The sequence below is a fragment of the Microcebus murinus genome, chromosome 14 (assembly GCF_040939455.1).
Source record: "Microcebus murinus isolate Inina chromosome 14, M.murinus_Inina_mat1.0, whole genome shotgun sequence".
NCBI lineage: Eukaryota > Metazoa > Chordata > Mammalia > Primates > Cheirogaleidae > Microcebus > Microcebus murinus.
In genome coordinates this window covers 257,217-285,158 of record NC_134117.1, presented here as the reverse complement: position 1 = coordinate 285,158, position 27,942 = coordinate 257,217, and the positions used below count along the sequence as shown (strand labels likewise).

The 27,942-nt window shown below is 54.5% G+C and overlaps 2 protein-coding genes across 7 annotated transcripts; one reads left to right on the top strand and one right to left on the bottom strand.

Annotated features, from left to right (window-relative positions):
* Positions 1-451: 451 nt before the first annotated feature.
* TUBGCP2 (tubulin gamma complex component 2) lies at positions 452-24,219 on the bottom strand. 5 transcript variants are annotated; one of them, XM_076009674.1, is made up of 20 exons: positions 24,080-24,219; positions 22,107-22,205; positions 20,170-20,264; positions 17,432-17,620; positions 15,570-15,698; positions 14,676-14,846; positions 12,772-12,931; positions 10,786-10,993; positions 10,263-10,462; positions 9,725-9,914; positions 8,899-9,044; positions 8,169-8,349; positions 7,644-7,824; positions 5,528-5,700; positions 5,148-5,276; positions 4,276-4,396; positions 3,022-3,165; positions 2,039-2,167; positions 1,059-1,222; positions 452-854 (listed from the first exon to the last, which is right to left on the bottom strand). In XM_076009674.1, exons 4-20 carry the CDS (start codon positions 17,579-17,581, stop codon positions 719-721), a joined length of 2,712 nt encoding a protein of 903 aa, XP_075865789.1. In that variant the 5' UTR covers positions 17,582-17,620; positions 20,170-20,264; positions 22,107-22,205; positions 24,080-24,219; the 3' UTR covers positions 452-718. The 5 variants fall into 5 exon arrangements, with proteins under 5 accessions (XP_075865789.1, XP_075865792.1, XP_075865788.1 ...); XM_076009677.1 differs by lacking the exon at positions 24,080-24,219 and adding an exon at positions 23,868-24,007; XM_076009673.1 differs by lacking the exon at positions 20,170-20,264.
* Positions 24,209-27,942, top strand: ZNF511 (zinc finger protein 511). 2 transcript variants are annotated; one of them, XM_076009678.1, is made up of 6 exons: positions 24,209-24,361; positions 24,869-24,909; positions 25,152-25,353; positions 25,496-25,620; positions 26,640-26,768; positions 27,567-27,942. In XM_076009678.1, the coding sequence occupies exons 1-6, from the start codon at positions 24,209-24,211 to the stop codon at positions 27,643-27,645; spliced, it is 729 nt and encodes a 242-aa protein (XP_075865793.1). In that variant the 3' UTR covers positions 27,646-27,942. The 2 variants fall into 2 exon arrangements, with proteins under 2 accessions (XP_075865793.1, XP_012602420.1); XM_012746966.3 differs by having other exon boundaries at positions 24,836-24,909.

Here is a 27,942-nt window from a genome sequence, read left to right as displayed (position 1 = left end):
ACTGGAGGCAGGAGAGGGTGCGACCACCCATGGGCACAGGTGTGGCAAAACCAGCCGCCATGGAGTAACTTCGGTTCAGGAGGCAGCGCCCAGTGGGCAGCGTGGGCCAGTGAGCTGGGGGCAGGGCCAGGGCCACCCAGGCCACAGCTGCTCTGCGGTGCGTCCCACTGAGGTCTGGTGCTTGCCCGGATGCCAGGGGCCCATCTGTGGCCTTCTGCCCCCGACCAAGCCGTAGGAGAGGCTTGGCGCTGGCCACCACCCCGTTGAGGAACTGCTGTCCCAGCGCAGAGCAACGGCCGGGGCTACGGGGTCCCTGCTGGCTTTCAGAGACTCTCCTTGGTCCGACTGACCCCAGGGGGCCCAGCCCCAGCTCACGTGGGTGGGATGTGGCCACCAGGCCAGTGTCACCCCACAGTGCCTTTGGAGTTACCTCGTTTTTCCCTCAAATAGACATGTTTTCACTTTGTCTTTATTTAAGGCCAAGAACATCTAAAACAGTGACAGTCCAATTTCAAAAACCAAACAAATCAACAACATTCACTCTGGGCAGCTTCTGTAAAATGAAACAGGCTAAGTCAATAATTAGGACTTTGTTTAAACAGAAACCACACACAGAACATACGTGTTCAGGAATACCTGGCTGGAAAATCCTGGACTCGCTCACACCGTGGCACCTGCTGGTCCCACCACACCCTCCCTCCGAGCCATGGCCAACAGCTCACTGCGCAGTGACCGCAACCCTGGGCACTGTGACAGGGGGCCCCCGTGGGACGGGCACTTGGGGGGTGGCCTTCTGGCTCCTCTCCGCAGACAGGCGCTCCAGGCGCTCCGTGTAGAAGCCGTTGAAGTCAAGCCTGTGTGGAAGGAAGGTGGGGCGGGTCCCTCCTGGAGGAGGTGCCACAGGAGCACACGAATGTCCCGTGGGCGGCCGTGCTGGGTCCCCTCCCCACCACCCGGGGAAAGGACCAGCGACAGAGACCACAGCGAAGCCGCCCCCCGGCACGGGCAGCGGGAGGGCAGGGCTCTGGACCGCGGCGGGCGAAGGCCGAGACGCCCACCTGGAGATGACGCTGGCCATGCCGTGCTCACAGTCGCTGGTGCTGTAGATGCTCAGCCGGGCCAGGAGGTCGAGCAGGTGCGCAGAGAAGTTCTGGTCAAACTTGTTGATGGTGGCCTCGAAGCTGGACGCCAGCTGGGGGGCGTCCACGTGCTCGGCCAGGTACTAGAAACAATGCGGGGAGCGCGTGAGCCAGCACTGCCGCCTACAGCGGGCCTCCCAGCCACGGCACGGGTCCCAAGCTCTGCTTTCCGCTTCCTCCCTTTTTCTCAAATAGTAGAAACAGGTTCCATGTGATACAAGGTAAAAACTCGGTGTCACTAGGTGTTCCTGAGACTGCGGCACATGGAGAGACGCCCCAACCCCAAGCAAGTGGCACAGCTGCCACTAGCATGCTGGAGGTTCCGCTGGGCCTTGCGGGGGGACAGGCCCAGGCCCAGGCCTGGCCCCCTGGTGTACCTCGAGCTTTCCCGCTACAGGTCAGGAGTTCCCTGGCTACTTCCTGCAAGAGGGCCGAGCCGTCTCTAACGTCCCTGTTCCCTGCCCATCTCTCCTGCCAGCTCCCTTCAGGGAGCAGGAGGAGCCCTCAACCCACCCTGGCTCATGCCAAGCTGGAGCTGGCTCCTGCAGGGCCCAGACGACATGCGGCTTGCTGGCGCCAGCTCAGGAAAGTCTCTCACTGGAGACAGCAGGGCCGTGGCCCCAGCCCCACTGGGCCTCGCTCCTCTGTGGGGTGCCCCAGGCTCACTGCACGACACTCATCCCACAGATCACCGCGGCTCCACCCTGCAGCCCACCAGGCTGAAGTTAGGACCAGAGTTGAGCAGGAAGGTTCCTGCAACTGGAACCTACTTTTAAGTCTTTTTTCAATCAAAGGGGAGACAGAAATAAAAGTGCAGCGGAAGGTTCCCTCTCCTAAGTGCTGCAACATTAACACCACTGCACCCGACCAGGACAAGGAGGCACCCTTCAGCCATGCACCTTCCTGGTGAGCTCCTTCCGGGCCCGCTCCTCGGCCCACTCAGCCCCTGCGGATGGCCCCAGCAGCGCACCCTGCTCCAGCGTCGGCCGGCCCGGCTCGCCATCTAACTTCATGCTCTGTGTGAATTTCTAAGGGTAGGAGGTCGTACAGAAGTGCTTCCGTTAGTTGGAGCTACCACAATTTGCAGAAAACACCCAAGTCCCTGCAGGTGCACACTCCCCGCTGCACACCTGGTGCTGTCTCTGCAGCTTAGGGGACCGCCAAGCATGTCTCTGCAGGCTACTGGTGAAGTGACCTTAGCCGTCCCGACAGAGTCCCCGGGTCTACCTTCCACAGCCACCAACTCACTTTCCAGCTCCCCCCCGCCCACCTCTTCCACTGGCCCTCGTCCCAGTCCCGCAATGGCACCGCCTGTGGAGTGTGCACCTCAGACCTCGGCCCTGGAGCCCCAGTAACCCCCAGGCTGCCCCTTCGCCACTGAACACGTGTTTTCTCCACCACTGTCTCGGGGCAACTGCCTGGAACAAGCGCCCAGACGCTGAGCTGAGCCAAGGAGCTCCAGTCCCAGGGAAAACACAACAGCCGGGACGGGACCAGCACCACAGAATGCACCCCGCAGTGCGGACGGTGTGGAGGAACGCAGTGGGGCCAGGTGTCAGTGCCCACACTGCCAGGGTGGGGCTCAAGGGAGAGACCACCAGGCAGGGAAGACCCAGGAATTCTGGAAACACTCAGGTAACACTGGGCTTGACGAAACACAAGGGCAGATAGTGTGGGACAGGGCTGCTGTAGCACTGGCCTGGGTACCCACACCTGCCATCAACTGCCTGCACCTGTCCTCACCTGCCTATACCTACCCACACCTGTCCTCACCTGCCTGCACCTGTCCTCACCTGCCTATACCTACCCACACCTGTTCTCATTTGCCTGCACCTGTCTCACTTGCCTGTACCTGTCCACACCTGCCTGCACCTGTGCGCACCTGCATGCAGTTGGTGAACATGACGCACACAGACATGAGCTTGGAGAAGACCTTCAGCAGCTCGGGGTTGGTCAGCATGCAGTCCTTCAGGCAGTTGTCCAGGAAGCTCGTGTGGTGGCCGAGGACGTCATCGATGTTGGAAGCCTGCGAGGAAAGGGCTGGGACTGACGGCACTGAGCCTTTTCTCTCAGAAAGACACTGTGTGTGGCACTCAGCCTTGCCTCTGTATGCTTCTGTTTACAAGGTTCCACCTTGTAATGGGCCTCTCATTCAGGGGAACACTTCAAAATACCACTAAAAAACCCCACTAAGCCTGCCCTCAAAGGTCCAACTTTTTAGTTCCCAGAAAACAGGAATGGCTGGACATGGTGGCTCACGCCTGTAATCCTAGCACTCTGGGAGGCTGAGGTGGGTGGATCGTTTGAGCTCAGGAGTTGGAAACCAGCAAGAGCAAGACCCTGTCTCTACTAAAAATAGAAAGAAATTAGCTGGACAAATTCTTTTTAAAAAAAAAAAATCAGGAAATATGACTATTTGCTAGTTTTGGAATTTGGTGGTAACTGAAGTCCTGGCGCAGGCCCCATGGGCCTAGGCAGTACTGGGGGGCTGCCCAGCTGCTAAGTGCTCAGAGCCCCCTGGAGTGGACGGCGTCCACGAGTCTGGACAGCCGATTCCCATGCAATGTGGCTGATGGGAGGAGGTCCCCCTTCTTCTGCTCCTCTCTTTCAAACCTCCCTCTGCCTCTCTCACACTGATCGTGTGGGAAGAAACCCGCTGTGGGGTGTGGCGTTACAGGGAGGGGTCACTGCAGCTCTCCCAACCAGAACCAGAACTCGGTGCTCTGAAGACCATTCTGTGAAACACACCCTGTCTTTTATTTCTTTTTTGTTTTTGAGACAGAGTCTCGCTTTGTTGCCCAGGCTAGAGTGAGTGCTGTGGCTTCAGCCTAGCTCACAGCAACCTCAATCTTCTGGGCTCAAGCAATCCTCCTGCCTCAGCCTCCCAAGTAGCTGGGACTACAGGCATGCGCCACCATGCCCGGCTAATTTTTTCTATATATATATTAGTTGGCCAATTAATTTCTTTCTATTTATAGTAGAGACGGGGTCTCGCTGTTGCTCAGGCTGGTTTGAACTCGTGACCTCAAGTAATCCGCCCGCCTCGCCTCTCAGAGTGCTAGGATTACAGGCGTGAGCCACCGCGCCCGGCCTACCCTGTCTTTTAAATGTTATGATCTATTGAGCTCAAACTCACAGATTTCAGGTTTTTCTCAAGGATGTGCCAGGTTGGTTCCATCACCTCAAACATCATGTAGTACTGAATATTCTGAACAAAGTTGAGCATTCGTTGTCGCAGAGTGAAGGCCCCAGCAAACCTGAGTGACACAAACGACAGTCACAGAAATGTGACGCCAGGCCGAAACCTTGAGGGCATCCCGTGGGCTAGAACGGCGTCCTCCAGAGCACGTGCACCTCCTCCGAGCACAGCGGACTCTCGCGACTGCTGCTCCTGTGAGCCAATGGTGGCTCAGACAGATGTGAACAACACGGACACGGGTGTCCTCAGTGCAGGGTGTGGCGACTGGCACGGAGGCCCAGGGACACCAGCTCCCAGCTCCGGCAGCATCAGGTGGGCGTCCTGCTGGACACAACTCACCACCTTTGTCCCCCTATGCCCTGCAGGGACATCACCAACCAGCCCAACCATGGAGCCTAGAGCGACCCCACACGGCAGATTCTCATTTTGTGCCTTACTGTTGAGACAAGGCTGTCCTCAGCCCTCCCTTCAAACACCACCTGGTGCACATGCCAGCGTGCAGAGCACCTGTGGGGCAGGTGGAACAGCTGCAGCACACCGTGCCCACTTGCTCCCAGCCAAGAGGGGCCGTGTCCTGCAGACAGACCTGGGTGGTCCCCATGCCTGGGCCATCGCCCAGGCTGCGGAGAGGGCTGAGGGACAGGGCCAGGGAACCCTGTCGCGTGGACAGTGGCCTCATGCTGCCCTTTGACATGAAAACTGACACATTGTGGACCTAAAAGCCATAAACGTGCATTTTCAAGTCACTTTGTTAAAAGGCTAAGCAGCACAAACACGCGGCGTAGGTGTGAGGGCACGGAGGCACGCACCACTTGGCGGAGTGCAGCGAGTGCTGCTTGGCGGCCTTGTTGCTGACCCAGACGTTGCAGAGCTGCCGCTCCACGTGCTTGCAGTAGAACATGTGCCGGAAGAGCATCTGGTAGCGGGTGAGAGCTTTCCTGAGGAGGAAAGGCACACGGTTCTCAGACAGGGACCACCGCTGCTGGCGTTAGACACCGCAATCGACACGGCGTCCACACGCTCCACGCCGTGTGGCCCTGGACAGCCGAGGATCCCCTCTGGGCACGAGAGGCCTGGAAGTGCCACACAAAGCCGTGGCAGGATGAGGCCGCCTCTGCAGGCACAGCTCCACCTTCCCCTGAGCCTGAGCGAGTACCTAGGAGATGCCTCCATGGGGCCGGCCGCTCACCTGTTGATGATGAGAGACAGGGGCCACTTGACAATGTAGTCGAAGGAGAAGGCCTCCAGGCCGCTCAGCGTGAGCTCGGTGGGGTCAGCGTGGGTCATCGCCTTCTCCTGCTTGGTCTCGATGGCCAGCACGCGCAGTAGCTGAGTGATGAGGTCGTGAGGCATCAGGTCAATCTGGGGAAAAGGAAATAAAAGAAAGCATCCAATTTTTAGAGGAAAAGGCCAGAAGTCAAGTCCTGATCCCCAGGGGATGGGAAAGCGAGTCAGTCCTGAGGTGAGTTTCTCTGAATTCTGCTTCTAGATATCGGGGGCTTGGGTGAAGAAAAGCCAAACATCTATGGATAAGCCCTAGTTCAAAACTAAGCCACTTGCCATTAAAACACAGAAAGAAAAATGCAGATGAGTGCTCTCTATTAATAGATGCCCCAGCTGCTGCAGACAGCACGGACAAGAAACCACATAGACAGATAAACCCGAATCCCTAAGATCGAAACCTTTTGCCACAGTAAGGCCCAGGCCCAAGTTGAAGATGAAGCCCATCTGACGGGTGACCTAGCCGGGCAGGCACATCACACGCCCACAGCATCACTCACAACTCACACGTGCCAACCACACGCCACGGAGCGTGTGACAGAGCTCCTCCAAGTCCACGAAACAGGACATGACATAAAATAAAGACAAGAACAAAGATGAAAGACAAATAAACAAAACAGCTAATGAATAGACAAAAACGCTCACCTAACAGAAACAAAAATCTAAACCATTTTTCCTGCCCCCAGGCTAACAAAGACGTGTGCAGACAGCAGCTCTGCTGTGATCCAGTGTCCTGAGACTAAACCCCAGTAAGATCAGTCCGGTTGTGCAGGGGCCACATGCTTTGACCCAATAATTTCAGTACTAGAAATTTACCCTATAAAAGTATTCTTGGCACCTAAAAACAGATCCCAAAACATACAAAGCAAGAATGGGCAGAGTTACAACGAGAAATACAACTGCACAAGAGCAGCAGAGACGCCAGTGCCCACTCTCAGTAGCAGATGGAGCCACCGACAGGAGGTCGGGAAGGAGGAAGGACCCAGCGACGCGGCACAGCCCGCGCACTCTCCTCACCGGCATGCAGAACGTTCCCTGGCACACATCCGAGGCCACAAAACAAGTCAATAATTTTTACAAAACTGAAGTCATACAAAGCATGTTCTCTGACAAGATGAAGTTAGAAATAAGTAACAGGAGGAAAACCAGAAAATTAACAAACGTGTGTAAATCAAGCACAACCAACCAATGGATCCGAGAAATCTCAAGGGAAGTAGGAACCACACTGAGAAAACGGAAATGAAAACACAACGTACCAAAGCTTAGGGGGTGCCCTGCAAGCCCTGCTCCGAGGGAACTTTACAGCTATAAACATTTCCATGAAAAAAGAAGAAAGATCTCAAATTCATACCCTAACTTTATAACTTAAGAAACTAGAAAAAGAGCAAACTAAACGCAAAGCTACCCGACAGAAGGAAATAACTGATTAGAGATGAATAAAACAGAACAGAAAAATAAAGCAAAAAATCAACAGAACAAAATTTGGTTCTTTGAAAAAGATCAATGAAATTGACAAATTTTTAGCAACACTGCCTAGGAAAAGACAAAAATTACTAAAATCAGAAACAAAATCCAGAACATTACCACCCACCTTACAGAAATCACAAGGATTACAAAAGCATATGATGTTTCCAGCCCACAAACTGGGAAACCTAGACGAGGGCTGTGGAAACACACACACAGGGGCTGGGGGGTTCACGGGTGGGTCTTGCCCAACATCCAGAGAGGAATGAGCATTTGAAGCCCTCCCAAAACCCTGAAGAGGAGGCCATTCCCAGAATCGTTCTGCGCACCAGCCTCATCCAACACCGAAGCCTGACAAGGACCCTGCGGGGCGCCTCAGACCAGCGTCCGTGTTCGTGCAGACGCAGCAGCTTGCTGACGGGAAGGAAGGAGCCCCACACGACCCGCTACACGGCTGTGGCCAGCACGAGACAGGGCTGCTCCCCACAGCCCGCCTCCCGTACCCTTCTCGGTGCCCACCCCCGGCAGCATGGCACAGGCCCACAGCCCGCGCCACCCACCTTGAGGTCGTCTTTGAAGGGGTCCGTGTTGGCAGTGCTCATGCGCAGCGCCAGCTCCAGCAGGGCCTCCAGGCGGGGGGGTGCGATGTCCTCCACTGGCTTGCGGAGCTCCTCTTCGGTGAGGTCCATGAAGTGCACAAAGAAGTCGCCCTGGTCCATCAGGAAGTAGCGCTTGATGGACCTGCGCCGTGGAGGGGGAGGTGAGCACCCCACAGGCGCTTCACCACAGCCACAGAGATGAGTGATGTGGCTGTGTGCCAGGTGAGGCGGGGCAGGGCTGGTGGGCCCAGGCAGGGACGGGTGGGGAGCTGGGCCCCAGACAGGGCGGCTGGGGCAGACACTGCCCCGCACAGGTGCAGCCCTTAGCCTGAGACAACCGGCAGCAGGCCCACTTCTCCAAAGATGAGATAGGACCGTGAGGAGGGACCCCCAATGTCAGCCCCACGACTGTGAGGAGTGACCCCTAATCTCAGCCCCACACCCTGCAGGCCCCGTCCCCCCAGGAAGGAGTGTGCAGAGAACCACCTCAGGTGGGCCACCAGCTCCTCCTCCTCCATCAGGAAGTCCAGCAGCACCTTGCTGGCGTGGTCAAACGCCTTCTCGATTTGCTCCACGTACGCCCGCTCCTTCAGCGTGTAGATGATCTCTTTAGCCACGGGGCAAGTGACGTGGTGACCACACTCTCTGACCACATTGAGATACTTTCCTGAAGAGACAAAGGGAAGCAGAGTAGAAACTTTATCATGTGCGCAGCAAATCTCAGGCCTGAAGCCTCGGCTGTCTCCATCCAAACACCAGGGAGTGGACTAGACTCAGCTCTACAGTTTCCCAGGAGAGAAACACAGGGACCACGGCTCTTCCTACAGGCAAATTTCTGATCCAGACCACAGAAGCAATTTCCAAAAGGCCTATGAGAATCAGACCATAACCACCTTCCAGCCCCTTCCGCAGGGTCCCTGCATCCCTCTCCGGCACGAGGCCAGGCCCTGACCCGTGTGGTGGCGACTGAAACTGCTGCCGGCCTGGCAGGCCTGTGGCCTTCATGGTTTTTCCCACAGTGGTGATGAGATTTTTAGGAATTAAAAAGTAAAAAGAGAAGCCACCTATGAGACGGCCTCCTGGGGTCAGGGACAAAGTGAAGGTGGCAAGCATGTCCAGGAGTTGCCTGGAGACCAGCAGCTTGCTCAGGTGTAGGCGACCTCCACAGCCCAGCTCAGCCCGGCAGCAGAGGCCCACGGGCGCCCCACCCCCGCACCTGTGCTCAGGATCTTGCCGGCCACCTTCTGCAGGAAGGATGGGATCTGCGGCTGCACCACGGTGTAGCGCTGGTCCCAGTACTTGTCGTTGTAGTCCTCCTGGATCTTCTCCTTGCGCAGCTCGTGCTCCTCGACCATGAACTCGCTGAGGACCGGGGAGCAGGTCAGCAGGAGCAGAGGCCGACATCCGCCCTGACTTGCTAGTCCCTCCCCCGCTGTGAGTTAGCGTCAGTTTGCAAACCTCACTCTGCACCGGGCACCTAACCTGGGATTCGGGGACCTTAGGGGTCGCCAGAGCCAGACGGGAAATTAATTTGTCTTTATTTTCATCCACCTCTGAGTGGATCTAGCATCTCCTTCCATTAAACAGGCAACCAATGACACTCGGACCCCGTCACCAACAGACACCAGACACGACCTGCCGCCATTCACAGGACGCCAGCGAGGGTGACGCTGTACCCGTGTTCGGCCCGTCACTCCAAGTTTCATTACTTGGTCCGTTAGTGAAGAAATACGTACTTCTACATCACAGATTTATCTTTTAAAATGTTTAGACAAATACCTGTCAGTACAACAGGATTCTCTGTGAGCTAACGCATTTTGTTTTATGCCCTTAATAACCTGGAGGAGAAGCCACGGGCCTCCCAGGCCAGGCAGTCCACGCACCAAGGAGGAGCCTAACTTGAGGCGATTTCAGCATCCTTCACACACAGGACGAGCCGCTCAGAGGCAGCACAGACACACCATCCCCGACACCCCCACACACGGCCACGTGGTGGCAAGCGTCTCCCAGCCCTCAGTATCCCAGCAGCACTAGGGTCCCACCTGTAAGGGTCGTGGATGACGCCCCTGTATATCCACTTCTCCAGAACCTCAAAGTAGGGCGCGCTGGCCGCCTTGGTCAGGTGCAGGCACAGCTCCTGCGCCTGGGTGTCCCCCGTGCAGCTGACGCTCCTGTCGTGCAGCAGGCTCAGCGTCGACCCCCCCAGGCACTCACTTTTGTCCACCGCAGCAGCTGCAGGGAAGAGGGGGGCTCACTGCCACGAAGGAGGCCCCATGCGGGCCCGGCTCAGGCCAAGACCAGAGCCTCTCAGTTTCCGGCTTTCTTACTGGGACAGGTGCTTTTTTTGGGGATATGCTCAAACTATAAAGTTGTGCTTGCTAATTGAAGCTTATCAATGAAAACTTCCAAAGCTTTCCTCCCCAAATTAGGAAAACATGAAACCACGTGGGCTTTGGCCTCACGATCTGGTATCCAGAAGTAAGAATGGAAGGGCTGGTAGCCCGCTCCAGCCGCACCCTCACACCCGCCCTCTGTCCTGAGCCCACCAACTGCTGCGCTCTCCTGCCAGCCGGCGTGTACCGAGGGAGGCCAGGATGTCCACGGTGCGCATGGCCGGCTGGATGTAGAACCAGAGCTTCTGCAGCGACAGGAGGCCCTGCCTGTGCAGCTGCTCCAGCTGGGTGACCAGGATCAGGTACTCCTTCACCAGGGTTCTCATGGCGGCCGCCAGGGCGTGGTTCACCTGCCCGTACTCAAAGGAAGACTTCTCTTCAATGAACCTATGAGGAAAGATACATCAAACATCCTTAAAAAGGCAAGAGCTACATTTATAGATAAAACGGCAGATATTTTGCATTCCATCCTGAAACAGGAAGCGAGTGACTCATACGAGCCTCTCATCCTGGAGAGAAACCTTCACCACTGAGTGGTGAGTCAGACACTGGAATGACGACTCACAGGCCCCCAAAGATGTGTCAGGAACAAAGCTGAGTAATAACCAAGGAAGGGACTTTCTTCAGAAGGGGGTGCCAATGTCTCTACAGCCATCGGGATGCACTCTAGCCCCACCAGCTGGTGTGGGTTCCCAGGGGCTGGTGCCCACCTGGTCACAGTGGAGTAGCTGGCTGCCACTGGCAGGATCCTGCTCACTAGCTCCCTGATGGACAGGTCCAGGTTGGGGTCCACGAGGAAGGTCCGGCTCTGCCTCCCAGCCAGGGGCTGAGCGGTGATGTACCTGCCATCTACACCCACCAGCACGTAGAGCAGGTCCTCCACCATAGCCGCCTCCTGGGAGGCCAGGGGCAGCGTGCCTGCGGGACAGACAGACGGCGCTGGGCTCTGCACAGCATCCACGCCCACAACCCCTGCGGCCCCAGGGATCTCATCTGCTCATCAATCACACTCTCACTCACTGCCTTCTTTGTAACTTCCTCAAATATCGGTGGGCACAAAAGTAAATTGCTGCATTTGGCTTCAAGTGATCTCACTGGGGAACCAGAGTCTGAGATTCCAAAACTGCCAGGACTGGTCCAGGCCCAGGAGACATGATGGCTCTGGAGTATAGGGTTCTCACTGCACACTGTGGTCCACTACATGTCAATGAATGCAACTGGTAAGGAGATAAAGTCAGGAGTTCAAAAAGCACTTCCAGGCCTGTGATCCTAGCACTCTGAAAGGCTGAGGTGGGAGGACCGCTTGAGCCCATGCCTGGGCAAGAGTGAAGTCCAGTCTCTAATAAACATAGAAAAATAAACCAGGTGTAATAATAGTCCTAGCTACTCAGAAGGCTGAGGCAGGAGTGTCATTTAAACCCAGGAGTTTGAGGTTGCTGTGAGCTAGGATGACACCACTGCACTCTACCCTGGGCGACAGAGTGAGACCCTACCTCCAAAAAAGAAGGTAAAAGCACTTCCACCATTAGTTAGACTTTCAGCATTTTTAATTACAAACGTGGTAAGCATGGGTTACTCTGAGACAAAAAGAGGTTTTCTTTAAAAAGCTATCGCTTACATGTCAAGAAACCCTGACAACTTCTATCACACACAGCGAGAGTCGCTGCAGGATGCAGTGTGGTTTCCTTATCGTGACCTGACGCAGCCTGGAGGCTGGCCGTGGGCCATCTGCTGAGGTGGCCCACCACACCCGCACATCCAGGTGGCGTTGGCTCTCACAGCTCACCCACTGCCCTAGACTGGAAACGAGCTGAGAGGAAGGAGCCGGGGGTTGGGTGATGGCAGGCCCAGGATGGGGGGAGGCAGCAGAAACTGTCCCCACAAGGGCCTTGGGCTAGTTGGGACACCCATGTTGGCCAGGCCACACCCACCCCCAAACTGGGGCCTGGCAGCCCGGGAAGGTGCTGCATGCACCCCTGCGGTTTACAAAATCCCTCTGTTGCCCTCACACATCTGCTGGGAAGAAGTGTCCTGGTGCAGTTGTGACCAGTCCCGGCACAAGCCGTTCCTGTAGCTACGCAGCATGAGGCCTCACACGCTTCCTCTTCACTTTGGCCTACTAGCGGTGGGGCAAAGTGCCGCAGGCACTCTCTCTCCTTAATTTGCGAACTCTCGTTTTTTCAGTCCAAAAAGGTACTTGTGAATTAAGACATGCAGTTCACAGTGTACAAGTGGACCCATCCCAGATCCCAACAACCTGTCCTGAAAGGACCGTGTGGTCTCATCTGCATTTTGTCTACAAGACACACTGCTGGGAAGGGGCCTCCGAGAACACTGCTGTGGCAGGATCTGTAGGAATCACAAATTGCTGTTCAGGGCAAGCTCCCCACGGGCCTGACGCCCTCGGGCACCAGAAGCACGGTTCAGGAGGCGTCAGCCACAGCCCACCCCTGCTCTGGCAGGAGGCTGGGAGAAGAGCCTGCTGAGCACCCTGGTGAGGGGCCACCTGCAGCTACACAGGGATGGGACCGGGAGGGACGGCGGCAGGCGGGAGGACTGTTATGACCTGGGAAAGGGCAGCCCTGGGGAGGGCCCGCCATGCTCATGCTTTGCTGAGGGGCTCCCGCCAGGACAACTCCACACAAGCACAGGTGTCGTGGAATTCCCGGGGAGCTGGAAATAAACGCATCACATACCTATAGGCAAAGCCGTGTCGGTGCTTAAACCTGAGCCAATCAGGAAGTCCCCGACCAGTGCAGGTCTCTCATACACCCACGCTGGGAAGACAGGGAGGTGCTGGCCTGAATTTTTTTTGTTCTGCTTGTCTCGAAGCATCTTTCTTGTAAGTTCCAGAGACTAACGAGGATATTTTAAAAAACAAAAACAGAAGGGTATCAACTACAAAAACCAACGGTGATTTAGCACCTCTTATATTATCCTGGGTAGATACTGCGCCCATCCTTCGAAGCGAGGTATCACAAGGATGGAAAAACATGCCCCACATGTACTCGCCATCAAACTGGCAAGCTGACCAGCACTAAGATGCTCACATGGTAGTAATACTCACCGGTGCCAGTCAGGGGGGTAAATCCACAACTAATGAAAACGGAATGCACTGTATGGAGAAGGGACAGGCTTGTAGCCCTGGCTGGGGCAGGGCAAACAGCATTACATGTGACCAAAATGTTTGTACCTCCGTAATATACTGAACGAAAAAAACCCAAAAAACCAGAAGGGTATGCTTTAGTGCAAATACTGAAATAAAATACACTTTTATGCACCTGTCACAATGAGGGGCTGGGGAAGGAGAGAGACAGGGAGACCTAACACCTCTTCCCAGGGGACTTGGGCTGGTACAGGGCCCACAGGTAAATCCCAGGCACGAGCAATGGGCAACTGAGAGGGAAGAGGGTGCATCTCCACACAGGAGCGGGGGTTTCAGACCAGGACACACCACGAAGAATCTGAATCTCTTTTCTCCTGGTGGCAACTAAGTCTAAACGTGACTTGCTGGGTGAAGTCCAGACGTGGGACAGACCCAGGAGGCAGCACGAAGGCAGCCGGCAGCCAACATGTGATGGAGCACTGGCCCTCCGGAGGCACTAGCCACCAGAGGCTGACCGGGCCAGGCTGGGCTGGCACAGCTTTTGGAAGCACTGACTCCCAATCAGGGCGGTCGGTGCGAGGAGCAGGTGCAAACCAACTCTGCATTTAGCAACGAGCCTCGGTTTCCTCACACGTCACATGGGAAAAGTGGTATGAGGGCTGCGACGTGGGCAGAGGCTCACCATCACGTCTGGCACACAGACATGCCCACTAGCATCAGCTGTGTCCTTGTTAGAGTGGCTGCTCCAAACACACACACGCCAGGTGCCCTTACGGGGACACGGCTCTTAACAGGGGCTGCAAGGTCAGAATGGCCAGGGTGTGGCAGCTACAGGAGGGCCCTAGATAACTCACATCAAAAAATGAAAGAAGGCCAGGCGCGGTGGCTCACGCCTGTAATCCTAGCTCTTGGGAGGCCGAGGCGGGCGGATTGCTCAAGGTCAGGAGTTCAAAACCAGCCTGAGCAAGAGCGAGACCCCGTCTCTACTATAAATAGAAAGAAACTAATTGGCCAACTGATATATATATATATTAAAAAATTAGCCGGGCATGGTGGCTCATGCCTGTAGTCCCAGCTACTCGGGAGGCTGAGGCAGAAGGATTGCTTGAGCCCAGGAGTTTGAGGTTGCTGTGAGCTAGGCTGACGCCACGGCACTCACTCTAGCCTGGACAATAAAGCGAGACTCTCTCTCAAAAAAAAAAAAAAAAAAAAAAAAAATTAAAGGAGGGAAATGGGGAATCATTTGTGTTGGCTCGTAGTCCATAACTGCCTTGAGACCAGCAAGTCTCGCTCCCCAGCTAAGTCAGAACCTTACTGCCACTACTTAGCTGGCGCTCAACATTCTTGGCTAAAAAATGACCCATAGAGAGCTAGGTCATAACTGTTAAGCCTTAGCCTCTCTAAATTCAGATGCATTTTTAGTAAATGACAGAGAGACATGCCCATCCAGTGGCAGCAAGCGTGAGCGCCTACGGACAGCCATGGATGCGGTACCTGCTGCAAGGTGGACCCCGTGGCCACGCTGCCGAGCTGCTTCCTCAGCTCCTCAAGCTCCTGCATGGAGATCTTGGAGGCTGCAGTGGGGACGCTGAAGCCAGTGGTGCTGCCCACAGGGGCTGTGAGCTCAGCTCTTTCTTTCGCATTCTGTTGCAAATACTGTAGAGTCTGAAAATTGCAAAACTATTTGTTCATCCTAGGCTGGCATGTTTGTGTACCTTGCCAGGTAAACTGCCCTTCCTTGTTTTCTAATTCCAACCACCACATGGAGGAGTGAAATAAGGGGGCTCCCTGTCAGCTCGTTAGCTATGGTTGGTCTCTGCATGCTCCATGCCACATGGTAGCACCTGCCACATCTCCAGAACACACGTAGAAGGGAATCCTACAGCCTTCTTTGAAAGTCAATCCCGCATTCTGCCGCAGAAGCAAGCTTTCCTCCACGCTGCACCTCAGGCTCCCTGGCTGCACAGACCATGTCCCCTTATCTGTCCCTAGCACTGGTGGTCCAGGAGCACCCAGCTGCACCCGTTACCTCTTGTGGAGTGGAGACCTAACACGGCACTGGCCAGCTACTCAGTCTCAATGCTACTTTTCTCTATATCAAAGTAACGTGTGACAGGCAGAAACCCAGCAGACACTCACTGGACAGTCACGCTGCCCTGAGCTGGAGGAACCTACTGTTGTTACTGGTGTGAGGCAGGGAAGAGCCCGCAGGTGAAGCAGTCAGAGCAGGGAAGTGGACGTTCAACACATGTGCAGGGCAGTAACTCAACTCCCCAACACAGGCCTAATTAGGAACGTGTGCCATGCATCTTCCACAGACACTGAAAGAACCTTCCTTTCTGACACCCACCAGGTGGGTGAGGGGCGAGGGCTGGTACAGGCACTTACCTCTTTGTCCTCTGTGAGCTTTGACAACAGGTATACAAGCGGGTCAAGGTTCCTTGTATTTTTAGACTTCAATTCATCGTATTTCTTTAGAAAGTCTTCTGGAGTACGAGAAAACTCTGCAATTTTAACCTCAAAAGCAAAAACATGAGTAATTTAATGACAATAATTAATCCACTTTAATTAATTAAAACAATTAAGCACTTAAAACAAATCTTTAAGAAAATTAAACACAAAGCCAAAATAAAGTTAAGTCAGGTAGTCTAAATAACCATATATTTCTAAAATAAACCAAGAAAACTCACCTAAACATTTTGTTAAATCTACCCATATTTTCTTGTATGGTTTCTCTTTTATGGTACTTAAGCTTTAGGTCAGATGACAGTCACTCACATTTCTTCCTAGTAGTTTGCACATCCATTTATACATTTAACTCCACTCCTTCTGGAATCTATTACTGCATACAGACTCGGGGTTGTTATGCTCAACACTCCCTTTATCTATTCGTATTTACCAAATGTAACTGCATGCGTCTCTGAACTCCCTATGACACTCAGGTAATCTGCTTAATCATCCTTCTGTCATTGCGAGTTATTTAAATAACTGATGCTGCTTAATGTGCATTTATTTATTTTTGAGATAGGTTCTTGCTCTGTCGCCCAGGCTGGAGTGCACTAGTATGATCACAGCTCACTGCAGCCTCCAACTCCTGGGCTCAAGTTATTCTCCTGCCTCAGCCTCCCGGGACTACAGGTGTGCAACGCCACGCCTGCCTAATTTTTTAAAAATTCACTTTTATAAATTGGGTCTTGCTATGTTGCCCAGACTGGTCTTGAATTCCTGGCCTCACTCGATCCTCCTGCCTTGGCCTTCCAAAGTGCTGGAATTACAGGCATGAGCCTCTGTACCCAGCTCATACCGTGTTAGAAAAAATGATTTCAAATTCAAAGTCATCTTTTACAATAAAAGACCTATGATTTTGAATTACATACTATTTAACTATAGAAATAATACTCAAAAGGGATTTCAAACTGGCTAATCCCAATAGCTTCCACAAGAATGCCTGTGTGTCATGAATCTCCCTCCCTGTGGACCACGGAGAAGATGTGTCAGAGCCAGGGCTCGAAGCCTAGCTCTCACCCTTGGAGGAGCCAGCAGAATCACAGCAGAGCACAAACTTCCCCAAGAATCACAGCTGAGTGCACACCACTGCCACAACCACCTCCACTTCCTCCTCCACCGCCACCACCACCTCCACAATCACGGCTGCCACCACCACCACCACCACCATCACCATCACAATCACCTCCACTTCCTCCACGGCCACCACCTCCACAACTACCTCCACTTCCTCCACCACCACCACCACCACCACCATCTCCACGAACACTGCTACCACCTCCTCCTCCTCCTCCTCCACCACCACCATCGCCACCACCACCACCACCTCCGCCACCACCTCAAGTTGAGAAACACAGCCGAGCACAGACCACCACCACCACCACCTCCATCACCACCACCACCACCACCACCACCATCAACCACCACCTCCATCACCACCTCCACCACCACCATCATGACCACTGCTACCTCTACTACCACCACTACCTCCACCACCACCACCACCTCCACTACTTCCACCACCACCTCAAGTCAAGAATCACAGCCGAGCACAGACCACCATCACCACCTTCATGACCATCTCCACCATCACCTCCACCACAACCACATCCACTACCTCCACCATCACCACCATCACCTCGAGAATCACAGCTGAGCACACACTTCCATGAAAAACTTTTGATAAGTGTCATCTGTCTGCCGTCATCACTGGCCCTGCTGAGCCCACCAGGGCAGGCACTCACCTTGGCACTGTGAGCAGAGACAGTGGTCGTGACATACGGGGTCCTGTTCTTCTGCAACAGGTCGATATAGACCTCGGCCCCATCCCCTCCATGGACACGCAGCAAGCTGAGCAGTTCATTGACATCATGGTGAATCCGAAACTCACTCATAGTTTCAGCTCTAAGACACCAACATCACGATGTGTTCTCCTAAAGGTAAGAGGAGAGCTGTTTATAAAATTGAAATCCTATAAATAAAACATTTTTTCTTTTTTTTAATTTTATTTTAGTGTATTATGGGGGTACAAGTGTTAAGGTTACTTAGATTGCCCATGCCCCCCTCCCCCAATAAAACATTTTTTAAACAAGCAAAGGCCAAGGCCAGGCCTCTGACAAACCAAATCATTGTCTTGCCCTGGCCCTGCCTGGGGCCCCTCCCCCAACACCACAACAGCCTCTTCCTGGCCATCCTCTCCCTCAGTGTGGGGCCCTGGAGGTGGGGGGGCTTTGCTATCATCCCAGAGTTCATTCCCTGCCCCCAGTCCAATTTCCAGGCTCATGCCACAGCTCGGGACCTGGCACCCTGTGGGCAATGTAAACGTGGCTCTGGCTCTCCTTTTTCCCTGTGACTCCCCCACACAGGGCCCAGGGCCAGTAGGGCACTGCTCCGCTGCTCCCCTCAGCTGCTGGACTGAGCTTTCTGGTCCCAGCTGTCAGACGTCACCCCCTTGGGGGTCCAGGATCTGCACTGGAGGCTCTGCACTGGAGGCTCTGCACCGGAGGCTCTGTACTAGAGGCTCTGCACTGGAGGATCTGCACTAGAGGGTCTGCACGGGAGGATCTGCACTGGAGGCTCTGCACTGGAGGCTCTGCACTGGAGGGTCTGCACTAGAGGCTCTGCACTGGAGGATCTGCACTAGAGGATCTGCACTGGAGGATCTGCACTGGAGGGTCTGCACGGGAGGGTCTGCACTGGAGGGTCTGCACTGGAGGGTCTGCACTGGAGGGTCTGCACTGGAGGCTCTGCACGGGAGGCTCTGCACGGGAGGCTCTGCACGGGAGGCTCTGCACTGGAGGCTCTGCACTGGAGGGTCTGCACTGGAGGGTCTGCACTGGAGGGTCTGCACTGGAGGGTCTGCACTGGAGGGTCTGCACTGGAGGCTCTGCACTGGAGGGTCTGCACTGGAGGGTCTGCACTGGAGGGTCTGCACTGGAGGATCTGCACTGGAGGGTCTGCACTGGAGGGTCTGCACTGGAGGGTCTGCACTGGAGGGTCTGCACTGGAGGGTCTGCACTGGAGGGTCTGCACTGGAGGGTCTGCACTGGAGGGTCTGCACTGGAGGGTCTGCACTGGAGGGTCTGCACTGGAGGGTCTGCACTGGAGGATCTGCACTGGAGGATCTGCACTGGAGGATCTGCACTGGAGGATCTGCACTGGAGGATCTGCACTGGAGGGTCTGCACTGGAGGATCTGCACTGGAGGGTCTGCACTAGAGGGTCTGCACTGGAGGATCTGCACTGGAGGATCTGCACTGGAGGATCTGCACTGGAGGGTCTGCACTGGAGGATCTGCACTGGAGGATCTGCACTGGAGGATCTGCACTGGAGGATCTGCACTGGAGGATCTGCACTGGAGGATCTGCACTGGAGGGTCTGCACTGGAGGGTCTGCACTGGAGGGTCTGCACTGGAGGGTCTGCACTGGAGGATCTGCACTGGAGGATCTGCACTGGAGGGTCTGCACTGGAGGGTCTGCACTGGAGGGTCTGCACTGGAGGGTCTGCACTGGAGGGTCTGCACTGGAGGGTCTGCACTGGAGGGTCTGCACTGGAGGGTCTGCACTGGAGGGTCTGCACTGGAGGATCTGCACTGGAGGGTCTGCACTGGAGGGTCTGCACTGGAGGGTCTGCACTGGAGGGTCTGCACTGGAGGGTCTGCACTGGAGGGTCTGCACTGGAGGGTCTGCACTGGAGGATCTGCACTGGAGGATCTGCACTAGAGAGTCTGCACTGGAGGGTCTGCACTAGAGGGTCTGCACTGGAGGATCTGCACTGGAAGCTCTGCACTGGAGGGTCTGCACTAGAGGATCTGCACTGGAGGATCTGCACTAGAGGGTCTGCACTGGAGGATCTGCACTAGAGGATCTGCACTGGAGGGTCTGCACTGGAAGCTCTGCACTGGAGGGTCTGCACTAGAGGATCTGCACTGGAGGATCTGCACTAGAGGGTCTGCACTGGAGGATCTGCACTAGAGGGTCTGCACTGGAGGATCTGCACTAGAGGATCTGCACTGGAGGATCTGCACTGGAGGATCTGCACTAGAGGGTCTGCACTGGAGGGTCTGCACTAGAGGATCTGCACTGGAGGATCTGCACTGGAAGCTCTGCACTGGAGGGTCTGCACTAGAGGATCTGCACTGGAGGATCTGCACTAGAGGGTCTGCACTGGAGGGTCTGCACTAGAGGATCTGCACTGGAGGGTCTGCACTGGAAGCTCTGCACTGGAGGGTCTGCACTAGAGGATCTGCACTGGAGGATCTGCACTAGAGGGTCTGCACTGGAGGATCTGCACTAGAGGGTCTGCACTGGAGGATCTGCACTAGAGGATCTGCACTGGAGGATCTGCACTGGAAGCTCTGCACTGGAGGCTCTGCACTGGAGGATCTGCACTGGAAGCTCTGCACTGGAGGGTCTGGACTGGAGGCCTAGGCCATCGCCCTGTCCTCCCACAGACAGTCCCACCCACGGCTCTCGATTCTGACCTGTCCAGCTGCACCCATGCTCACGCCTCCAGCTCCGTGCCTTCTCTGCACTCTGGTACCTGAGACACCTCCTCGTCCTGCCCAAGCTTGGTTACCTACGAATACACTTTTGGTAAGATTTCTTCTGAAAGACCAACGTATGTTCCCCATGCATCTGAGCTGCATAGAGCTGCCGTCCAGCTCCCCGGCCCTGCGGACCAGCTGTCCCAGGGTCTTGAGATTAGACATACAGCACACAAGATCAAATCCATAACAGACATTCCCAGTGGGCAGCAGCAGGTGGCGTGGGGACTTCCACTCTCCCACTAATAACTGGCTGTCAGCCACTGTCAGAGTGCTAATAAAAGGACATCGATACAAATGCACACGGACAATTTGCCATAGGTTCAAGAATAAACAGAAGCAAACTTTACAGGCTTCACATAAACACTACAATTTACCTACACAGGTGTTCTTCATTTGGGATCCATGAACTGTAGATGAACCCTTGGAAATCATAGGCAAAATCATTTGTGAATTTTCTGAGATGGTCTTTCAAGGAATTCTCCAAGGCTCTGTGACCCAAGAAAGGTCGACAACTACTGTACTAATGTCTCCAGTGAGGACAAGCCATGAGTTAAACAAAACATCACGTACAGAAGACTCAGCACACACTCCCATAATATGCCAATTCACTAGTGAGTATTAACTTGGAACTCCACAGTAAGAGAGCAAGACTCTAATCTTGTGTGACAGAAAACCGTTTTGCAGTATGTGAGCGTCAATGCTAGTCAGAGGCAGGCTACCTCCAAAATGAAAGCAGAATGATAACTTCTGCACGCATGCAGAAGTTGCTAGCATGTGTGCTTTTGAATCAGGAGGTGCTCACGGTAACTACAGCCAAGAATGCAAGACCAGCAGGGCACAGCCTGTGGTGACCCAGGTAGATGGACTCTGATGTGGCTGCTTCTGGGCTGGAGACCCCGGACAAGGGGCTTGTCCTCTCTAAGCTTCCTATGCAAAGGCAGAGTAACATCCTCCTACAGTTGTAGTGGAGATTAAGTAAAATCACTCTTCGTAGCACCAAAGGGCTCTCAGGTAGTACATTCTTGCACACCTGTTACTAGGAAAGGAGGACAGGTCTTGCTGCTGTGACTACATAAGGCCACCCACCTGGAAGTGCTCTCACTTATCTGGGAAACAGTTTAACAAAAGGAAAGTTTGATCCAAATCACCAACAGCATCCTAAACTACCAGTTACCTTCTGAACAGTCGTAGGTAGCCCTGAATGAGGCATTGCTAATTCCTCACAAAACAGAAAAGACGACACAAAACTTTCCAACTGCTGGCCTCTTTGAACACAAGGGCTGTTGGTTTTACTTGCATGCCACCAGCTTCCTATAGACTGCAGGTAGTCTTGTAACTGAGGACTGAGCACCACTGGGGTGCTGCTAGATGGCAAGAGCATTTGCCACAGAGACAAAGCACCCCTACCAAGCAGAAGTGGGGAGAGACAGCTACTTCTGAAGAAAGAGCATCTACATGAATATTAAAACTATCTTCAGGAAACCTTACATTTGTGGTAGAAACAGAAGCACAGACATTACCACATTGTAAGTGTTAATCCTACAAGAGCCTGCTATGAGAACATGGGGACAGTGCTTATAGGAAGCAGCTCTCTCCTGCACGAGTACTTCCCCCAGGGGACCTCTGGAAATGTACTGGGGCGATATGGTTGTCACATGGAAGGTGCACTTGGTATTTAGTGGGCAAGGGCTAGGGATGCCAAACATCAACAGAACTGTCCCGCCAAAATGCCAACAGTGCCCACTGAAAAATACAACTTTGAAGAACATTTAGCTGTAACAGCTCACTTGATCTTTTTGATGATCCTGAGCTCTCATTTCTATTAGTCACCACAAATGGACAAACCCAATGTCTGACTACACAGGACTTACCTCTTTCTTGCACTGAGTATGAGCTACTGCAGGGACCAGTGACAAGGAAGCAATGGCACAGACATCCCTTTCCACGATGAGTGAGGTGGGCACACGCTCCTGGTGAACAGCAATTGATTAAAACAAAAGAAGTGAAAAAGGGCCTCTGTTGAGAGTTCAAAGCTAATTGTATAAGCTGGCTTAAAAAACATTGTACAATTTGTGAAAAATGTCAATAGCCCAAATGCTTTTACAAAGAAAAAAGTACATACGTTTTGAAACATGTTGTTAGGCAATTGTGTGCAAACATTATAGAGTGCACTTACACAAACCTATGTGGTATAGCCTACTGCATACACCTAGGCTACATGGCACAGCCTGTTGCTCCTAGGTTACAAACCTGTATGCAGCATGTTACTGTAATGAATACTGCAGGCAACTGCAACACAATGGTAAGTATTTGTGTATCCAACACATCTAAACATAGAAGAGGTATAGGAAAAACATGGCATTGTAGGCTTATAGGACTACTATCCTATATGAGGTCTATGGTTGACGAAACGCCCTTCTGTGGCATGTGACTGTATGAGAGATGAAAAAGTCTGAATCTGTACAGAAGCTCTTCTTATGCCTAAAAATGACTGGTTGGCAACATAGCCACAAACCTTCATTTCTAGAAGGAAATAAGAAAGTTTTTATTTTTTTAATATCTTAAAGAAACAGTACCCCCTTTTCTTTGATATGCACATGTGTATAAGTCCTGCTAAATAATAAAATATTTTCGGAGAGACGTGGAAAGTTAGAGCCTCTGTAAGCCACATGTGTCCATCCTCTGCAGTAGATCTCAAGGGTACTGTGATTCCCTTCAGAATCACCATTTTAATTAGGTAACTCTTTTTGTGTTAAGACAGGGTCTCTCTCTGTTTCCCAGGCTGGAGTGCAATGGCATGATCACAGCTCACTGTAGCCTCAAACTCCTGGGCTCAGATGACTCTCCTGCCTCAGCCTCACAAGTAGCTGGGACTACAGGTGCACCACCATGCCCTGCTAATTTTTACTTTTTGTAGAGACATGGTCTCACTATGTTGCCCAATATGGTCTTCAACTTCTGGCCTCAAACAATCCTCCCACCTTGGCCTCCCAAAGTGTTGGGATTATATATAAGCAGGAGCCATCATGCCCAACCTTAATTAGTTAACTCTCCAGGCAAACATTTGTCTCTCCTGCTGTAGGCTCCACGTTGGCAAGGACCTCTTCTGATTTCTTCACCCATGCACCCTGAGCACCTAGCACAGGGTCCTGCACTTCACGGGAGCCTATGGGATGAGGGGATTGGAAAGGTAGACCAAACCCTGGCAGGACAGGAAAGAGCCATTGGACTAAGGTAAAAGGAAGTCACCCAAGGGCTTTAAGCAAAGAGTTACAATAAAACGCATTATTTCCTAAAAATCACTTTGGCTCCAGTTAGTGACTGGTTTGGAGGGAACAAGAATGAACCAGAGACTGTTGCAGTCCAACAGGTGAGGGAGAGAAGGCCGGAAGAAGGGAGAGAGGGGAGGGAGAAAGACGAAGGGGAAAGAGGTTGGAGTGACCGGGGAGGGAGAGGGGAGAGAGCGGGAAGGGAGGCGGAGAGAGCGGGAAGGGAGGCGGAGAGAGCGGGAAGGGAGGCGGAGAGAGCGGGAAGGAGGCAGAGGGAGACGAGTGAGCTAGAACCTCCGCTGTAGGACGCCGACCGGCCGGGAAGGGGCACCTTGGGACGACCCGGACCCGCTCCGCACCCACCAAGGCTCTGCTCCACACGAACAGGGTGTCGGAGTCTCGGGGACCGCGAGGAGCAGAGAGCGCGAGGGCACGAAAGGCATCCAGGCAGAGCCAGCGGCGTAGCCGGGGGCGCTGCGCGGCCTGAGGAAGCGCGCGGGAAAAGCCAAGTCCGCCCCGCCCGGCGCCACCGCCCCGCATCCCAGCCCGCCGCACCGGGCCGGGACGGAACTCACCGCAAGCCTCACAGCCAAGCCCCCGGCGCAGCACCGACAGCGGCGGAAGTACCCGGTGACGTCACTTCCGGGGCCGCCCCCGGCTCGTGGACGGTGGCCGGCAGGCTGTGCCCGCCTGCGCACGGGACGATGCAGCTGCCCCCCGCGCTGCGCACCCGCCTGGCGGGGGGGCCTGGGGCGGCCAAGCCGCTGCCTGTGGAGCGGGACCCCGCGGCCGGTGCTGCACCTTTCCGCTTCGCCACGCGCCTTGTACGCTTCCCGCGGGAGCACGAGTTCTTCGAGGTGCGTGGGTGACAGGGGAGGGCAGGTGTCGGGTGGGGCCTGAAGCGGGGCGGGAGCCGCGGTGGGCGGGGCTTCAGGCCAGAAGACGGGCGGGAGCCACGGTGGGAGGGGCCTAAGGCCTAAAGGGGGGCCGGAGCCACGGTGGGCGGGGCTTCAGGCCAGAAGACGGGCGGGAGCCACGGTGGGAGGGACCTAAGGCCTAAAGCGGGCCCGGAGCCATGGTGGGCGGGGCCTGAGGCCTGGAGCGGGCTGGAGCCCGCGGTGGGCGGGGCCGGAGCCCGCGGTGGGCGGAACCTGAAACATGGAGCGGGCTGGAGCCCACGGTGGGCGGGGCTTCAGGCCAGATGTGGGCTGGAGCCGTGGTGGGAGGGGCCTAAGGCCGTGGAGCCTGCCTGGAGCCCACAGGGGCGCGGCCTAAGGCATGGGCGGGGCCGCAAGGCGCCCGACCCCGCCCACGGCACGCTTCTCCTGCAGGATGGGGACGTGCAGCGTCATCTCTACCTCCAGGACGTGCTCTCGCAAGTGGCTGAGGCTCCTGAACGGCCCAGGTGAGCGGTGGAGAGGGTGGTCCTGGGGCCACACCTCTGACCCTGCAGGTGGGAGCGCTTGGTTGCTGTCGTCTGCCCACCCCACTGCTGCCTGCTTAGCCTATTGCGCATCATGAGAAGTTCCCGAAAAGAGGCTATGGGCTGGCAAGAGAACCATCCGGAGCTTTAGGGAACTTCTCCCAAAGGGAGACCAAGTGGCCGCACCAGCTCTGGCCCCCTTGTGAGCCGAGTCTTCTCTGCAGGGTGCCCGAATTTACCTGTCAGGTGGCAGGCTGCTGCCAGGTGTTCGACGCCCTGGAGGACTACGAGCACCACTACCACACACTGCACAGAAACGTCTGCTCCTTTTGCAAACGGGCCTTCCCCTCGGGACACCTGCTTGATGCCCACATCCTGGAGTGGCACGACTCACTCTTCCAGATCCTGTCTGAGCGGCAGGACATGGTGAGTGAGGTCTCCACGCCTGCCGCCATCCTGTCCAGCAGGGGCAGGGGTCAGAGCGCACCGCAGCTCTCTGTCCAGGGCAGGCTGGGGGGCCGTGGGGGTCGTGGTGGAGCTGGTGGAGGTGAGGTCATCTCTGTTTCAGTACCAGTGCTTGGTGGAAGGCTGCACAGAGAAGTTCAAGACCAGCAAAGCCCGGAAGGACCACCTGGTGAAGCTTCACCTGTACCCTGCGGATTTCCGGTTTGATAAGCCACAGAAAGGCAGAGGGTAGGTAAGCCTCAGCACGGCAGCCCTTGATCCTAGAAAAGCCTTGGACAGACTCGAATGTGTGGACTCTGAGGACTCAGATGCGACAGTCAGCATCTGTGTCTCACTTAACGTGGCTGAGACCCTGACCACTGGCACCCTCCACCAGAGTGGGTTGCACAGGAGTGGGTGGTGCTGCACACAGCCACCACTGCAGTGGACGGGAAGGGGCGCCTGGCTTTCCGGGCGCTGCACTGGGCTCCATACCAAGGGACTGGCGGGTGTGTCCCTGCCAGCGGCGGGCCCTTTGGTTTGTCGCTTGTCCTGCTGGTGTACACGTAGGAGCTGGACAACAAAGCTCTTCATCTACGAACACGATACTGTTTAGAGTACACCGTAGGAAATACCACCAGGAATAATTCTTTAAATCATGTTGTGCTTATCTCTTTTTTTAAACTGATTCTTTTAGGTGAACTTTCATAACTATCTAAACGCTGCATTGATTCAGCTGTTTTCAGGCTAAATTTTCTGCAATAGCACTTTGCTGCCTAAAGCTATTAGGAGAACCCACTGTAATGTGAGAGACTTTATAAGGGCTTAAGTATGAAGTAATTCCCTCCTTTCTGAGGGATCATTTTTAAAGAGAAAAACTACAATGCTGGATTGAGACATTGGTGTTAGGATACTGTTTTACAGTCATTGGTTAATTTCAGTAAATTTCTCATGCTCATGAAGGACACCTGGCAACCTGGGCAGGGATTTACTCCGTGGCACCATAAAATTAAGATTTTCAAAAGGCAGAGTGTAATTGTTACACTTAGATTTGTAAAATATAGGACTTACTGTATAAACAATGAATTTTCTGTAATCATGCTCCTTTTCCCAGTACCCTGAAAACTGTGTTATGAAGCTAGACTATGCCGAAATAGTAAGAAAATACCTTTGCAAGAAAAAAGTCTCTCGCTTGCCATATTGTTTCTGGGAAAAACCGAGTGGCAGGAGCCAGGTGGGGCTGGTGCTCACTGCCGTGTCCTCCACAGCCCGGCCACGGCCGCCGAAACCCTTGGGGCCGACAGGGAGCCGTCAGAAGGGGAGGCCATGGAAGTCTGCTCTGAACCCACAGCCCCCTCCCCAGCACCTGCGGGTGGGAGGTGGACCTACAGCCATAGGTCAGTACCGGCATCTTGCTGAAGGAGGTTCTAAATGTGTGCTTGATGGTGAAAATTCAGGCCTGACCCTGGGCCAGTGTTCTCCTGGGAGAGTAGCACAGGGTAAGGACGTGGGCTGCTGCAGATGAGAGCCTCAGGGTCTGGGTGCTCTAGAGTAACTCAGTTCCCCTGGCACACCGTGAACCCCTGCAGCCCAGGAATGCGGAGCACCCCCTTCATTGTCCTCACTGGGATGGGAAGAGCTCGTGATTGCTGCGGTTACAGCCCAGGAGCTTCCCAGCACTGACTCTGCTCTGATTGGGTTAAAGTCTATTTCAAATCTAATTTGGGAGAAATGTTGAACAAATGGGAAAAAAATGCCAAAGAATCCAAAGACAGGAAGATGAACTTGCGTGTGCCTTGGGGTCTTCTCGCAGTTGCCTGGACTTTGGCTTGTGAGTGAGTCCTGGGCACCAGGGGCAGGTAGGGTTTCCGTCGAGTTGGATGGTTGGTTGGTTGGTTGGTTGCAGGAAACTTGAGCCCCGGAGAGCCTGGCAGGAGCCGGCCCTCCCGGCTGAGCGCTTCCAAGCAAGCGAGTGAGCACCCATGGCCAAGAGAAGCTCCCACAGGAAGCAGGTCTGAGACGGACGCAGAAACAGAGCTGCCCAGGGCCCAGGAGGGCAGCCTGCATGTCCCGAAAGCCCACAGAGGGGGACATTCCAGAGTAAGAAGGAAACATGCATGACTGCTGTTGTGAATCGGGCTGTTTGTTGGCAAGGAAAACACAGTCATTTAATACGAGCCCTTTTTCTATTCCAGGATACCTTCCACCATCTGTTTTGGACAGGGTGCATCTCGAGGGTTTAAAAGCACCAAGAAAAGAAACAAACACCTCTGACGAACACAGACAAGAGAAGGAACCAGGCATCTGAGCAGACCCAGAGGCAGGAGGCCGGTGTCACGAGTGGACCTTTCTCCGACACTCTGCTGTGGCCCTTTGGGGGCCAGGCCTTTGCCGTCCTGCACGTCTCCATCCCCGGGTGACATAGCTGTAGTTGTTATCAGAGCCAGCCAGGGACCCGCAGGCTCCAGAAACGCCCGTGACACTGCAGGGAATGAGATGTGAACGGCCTGCCGCCCTGTGCAGGCCCACCCTGAGAATGTACTTTTTAAACACATGAATATTTTTCACTGA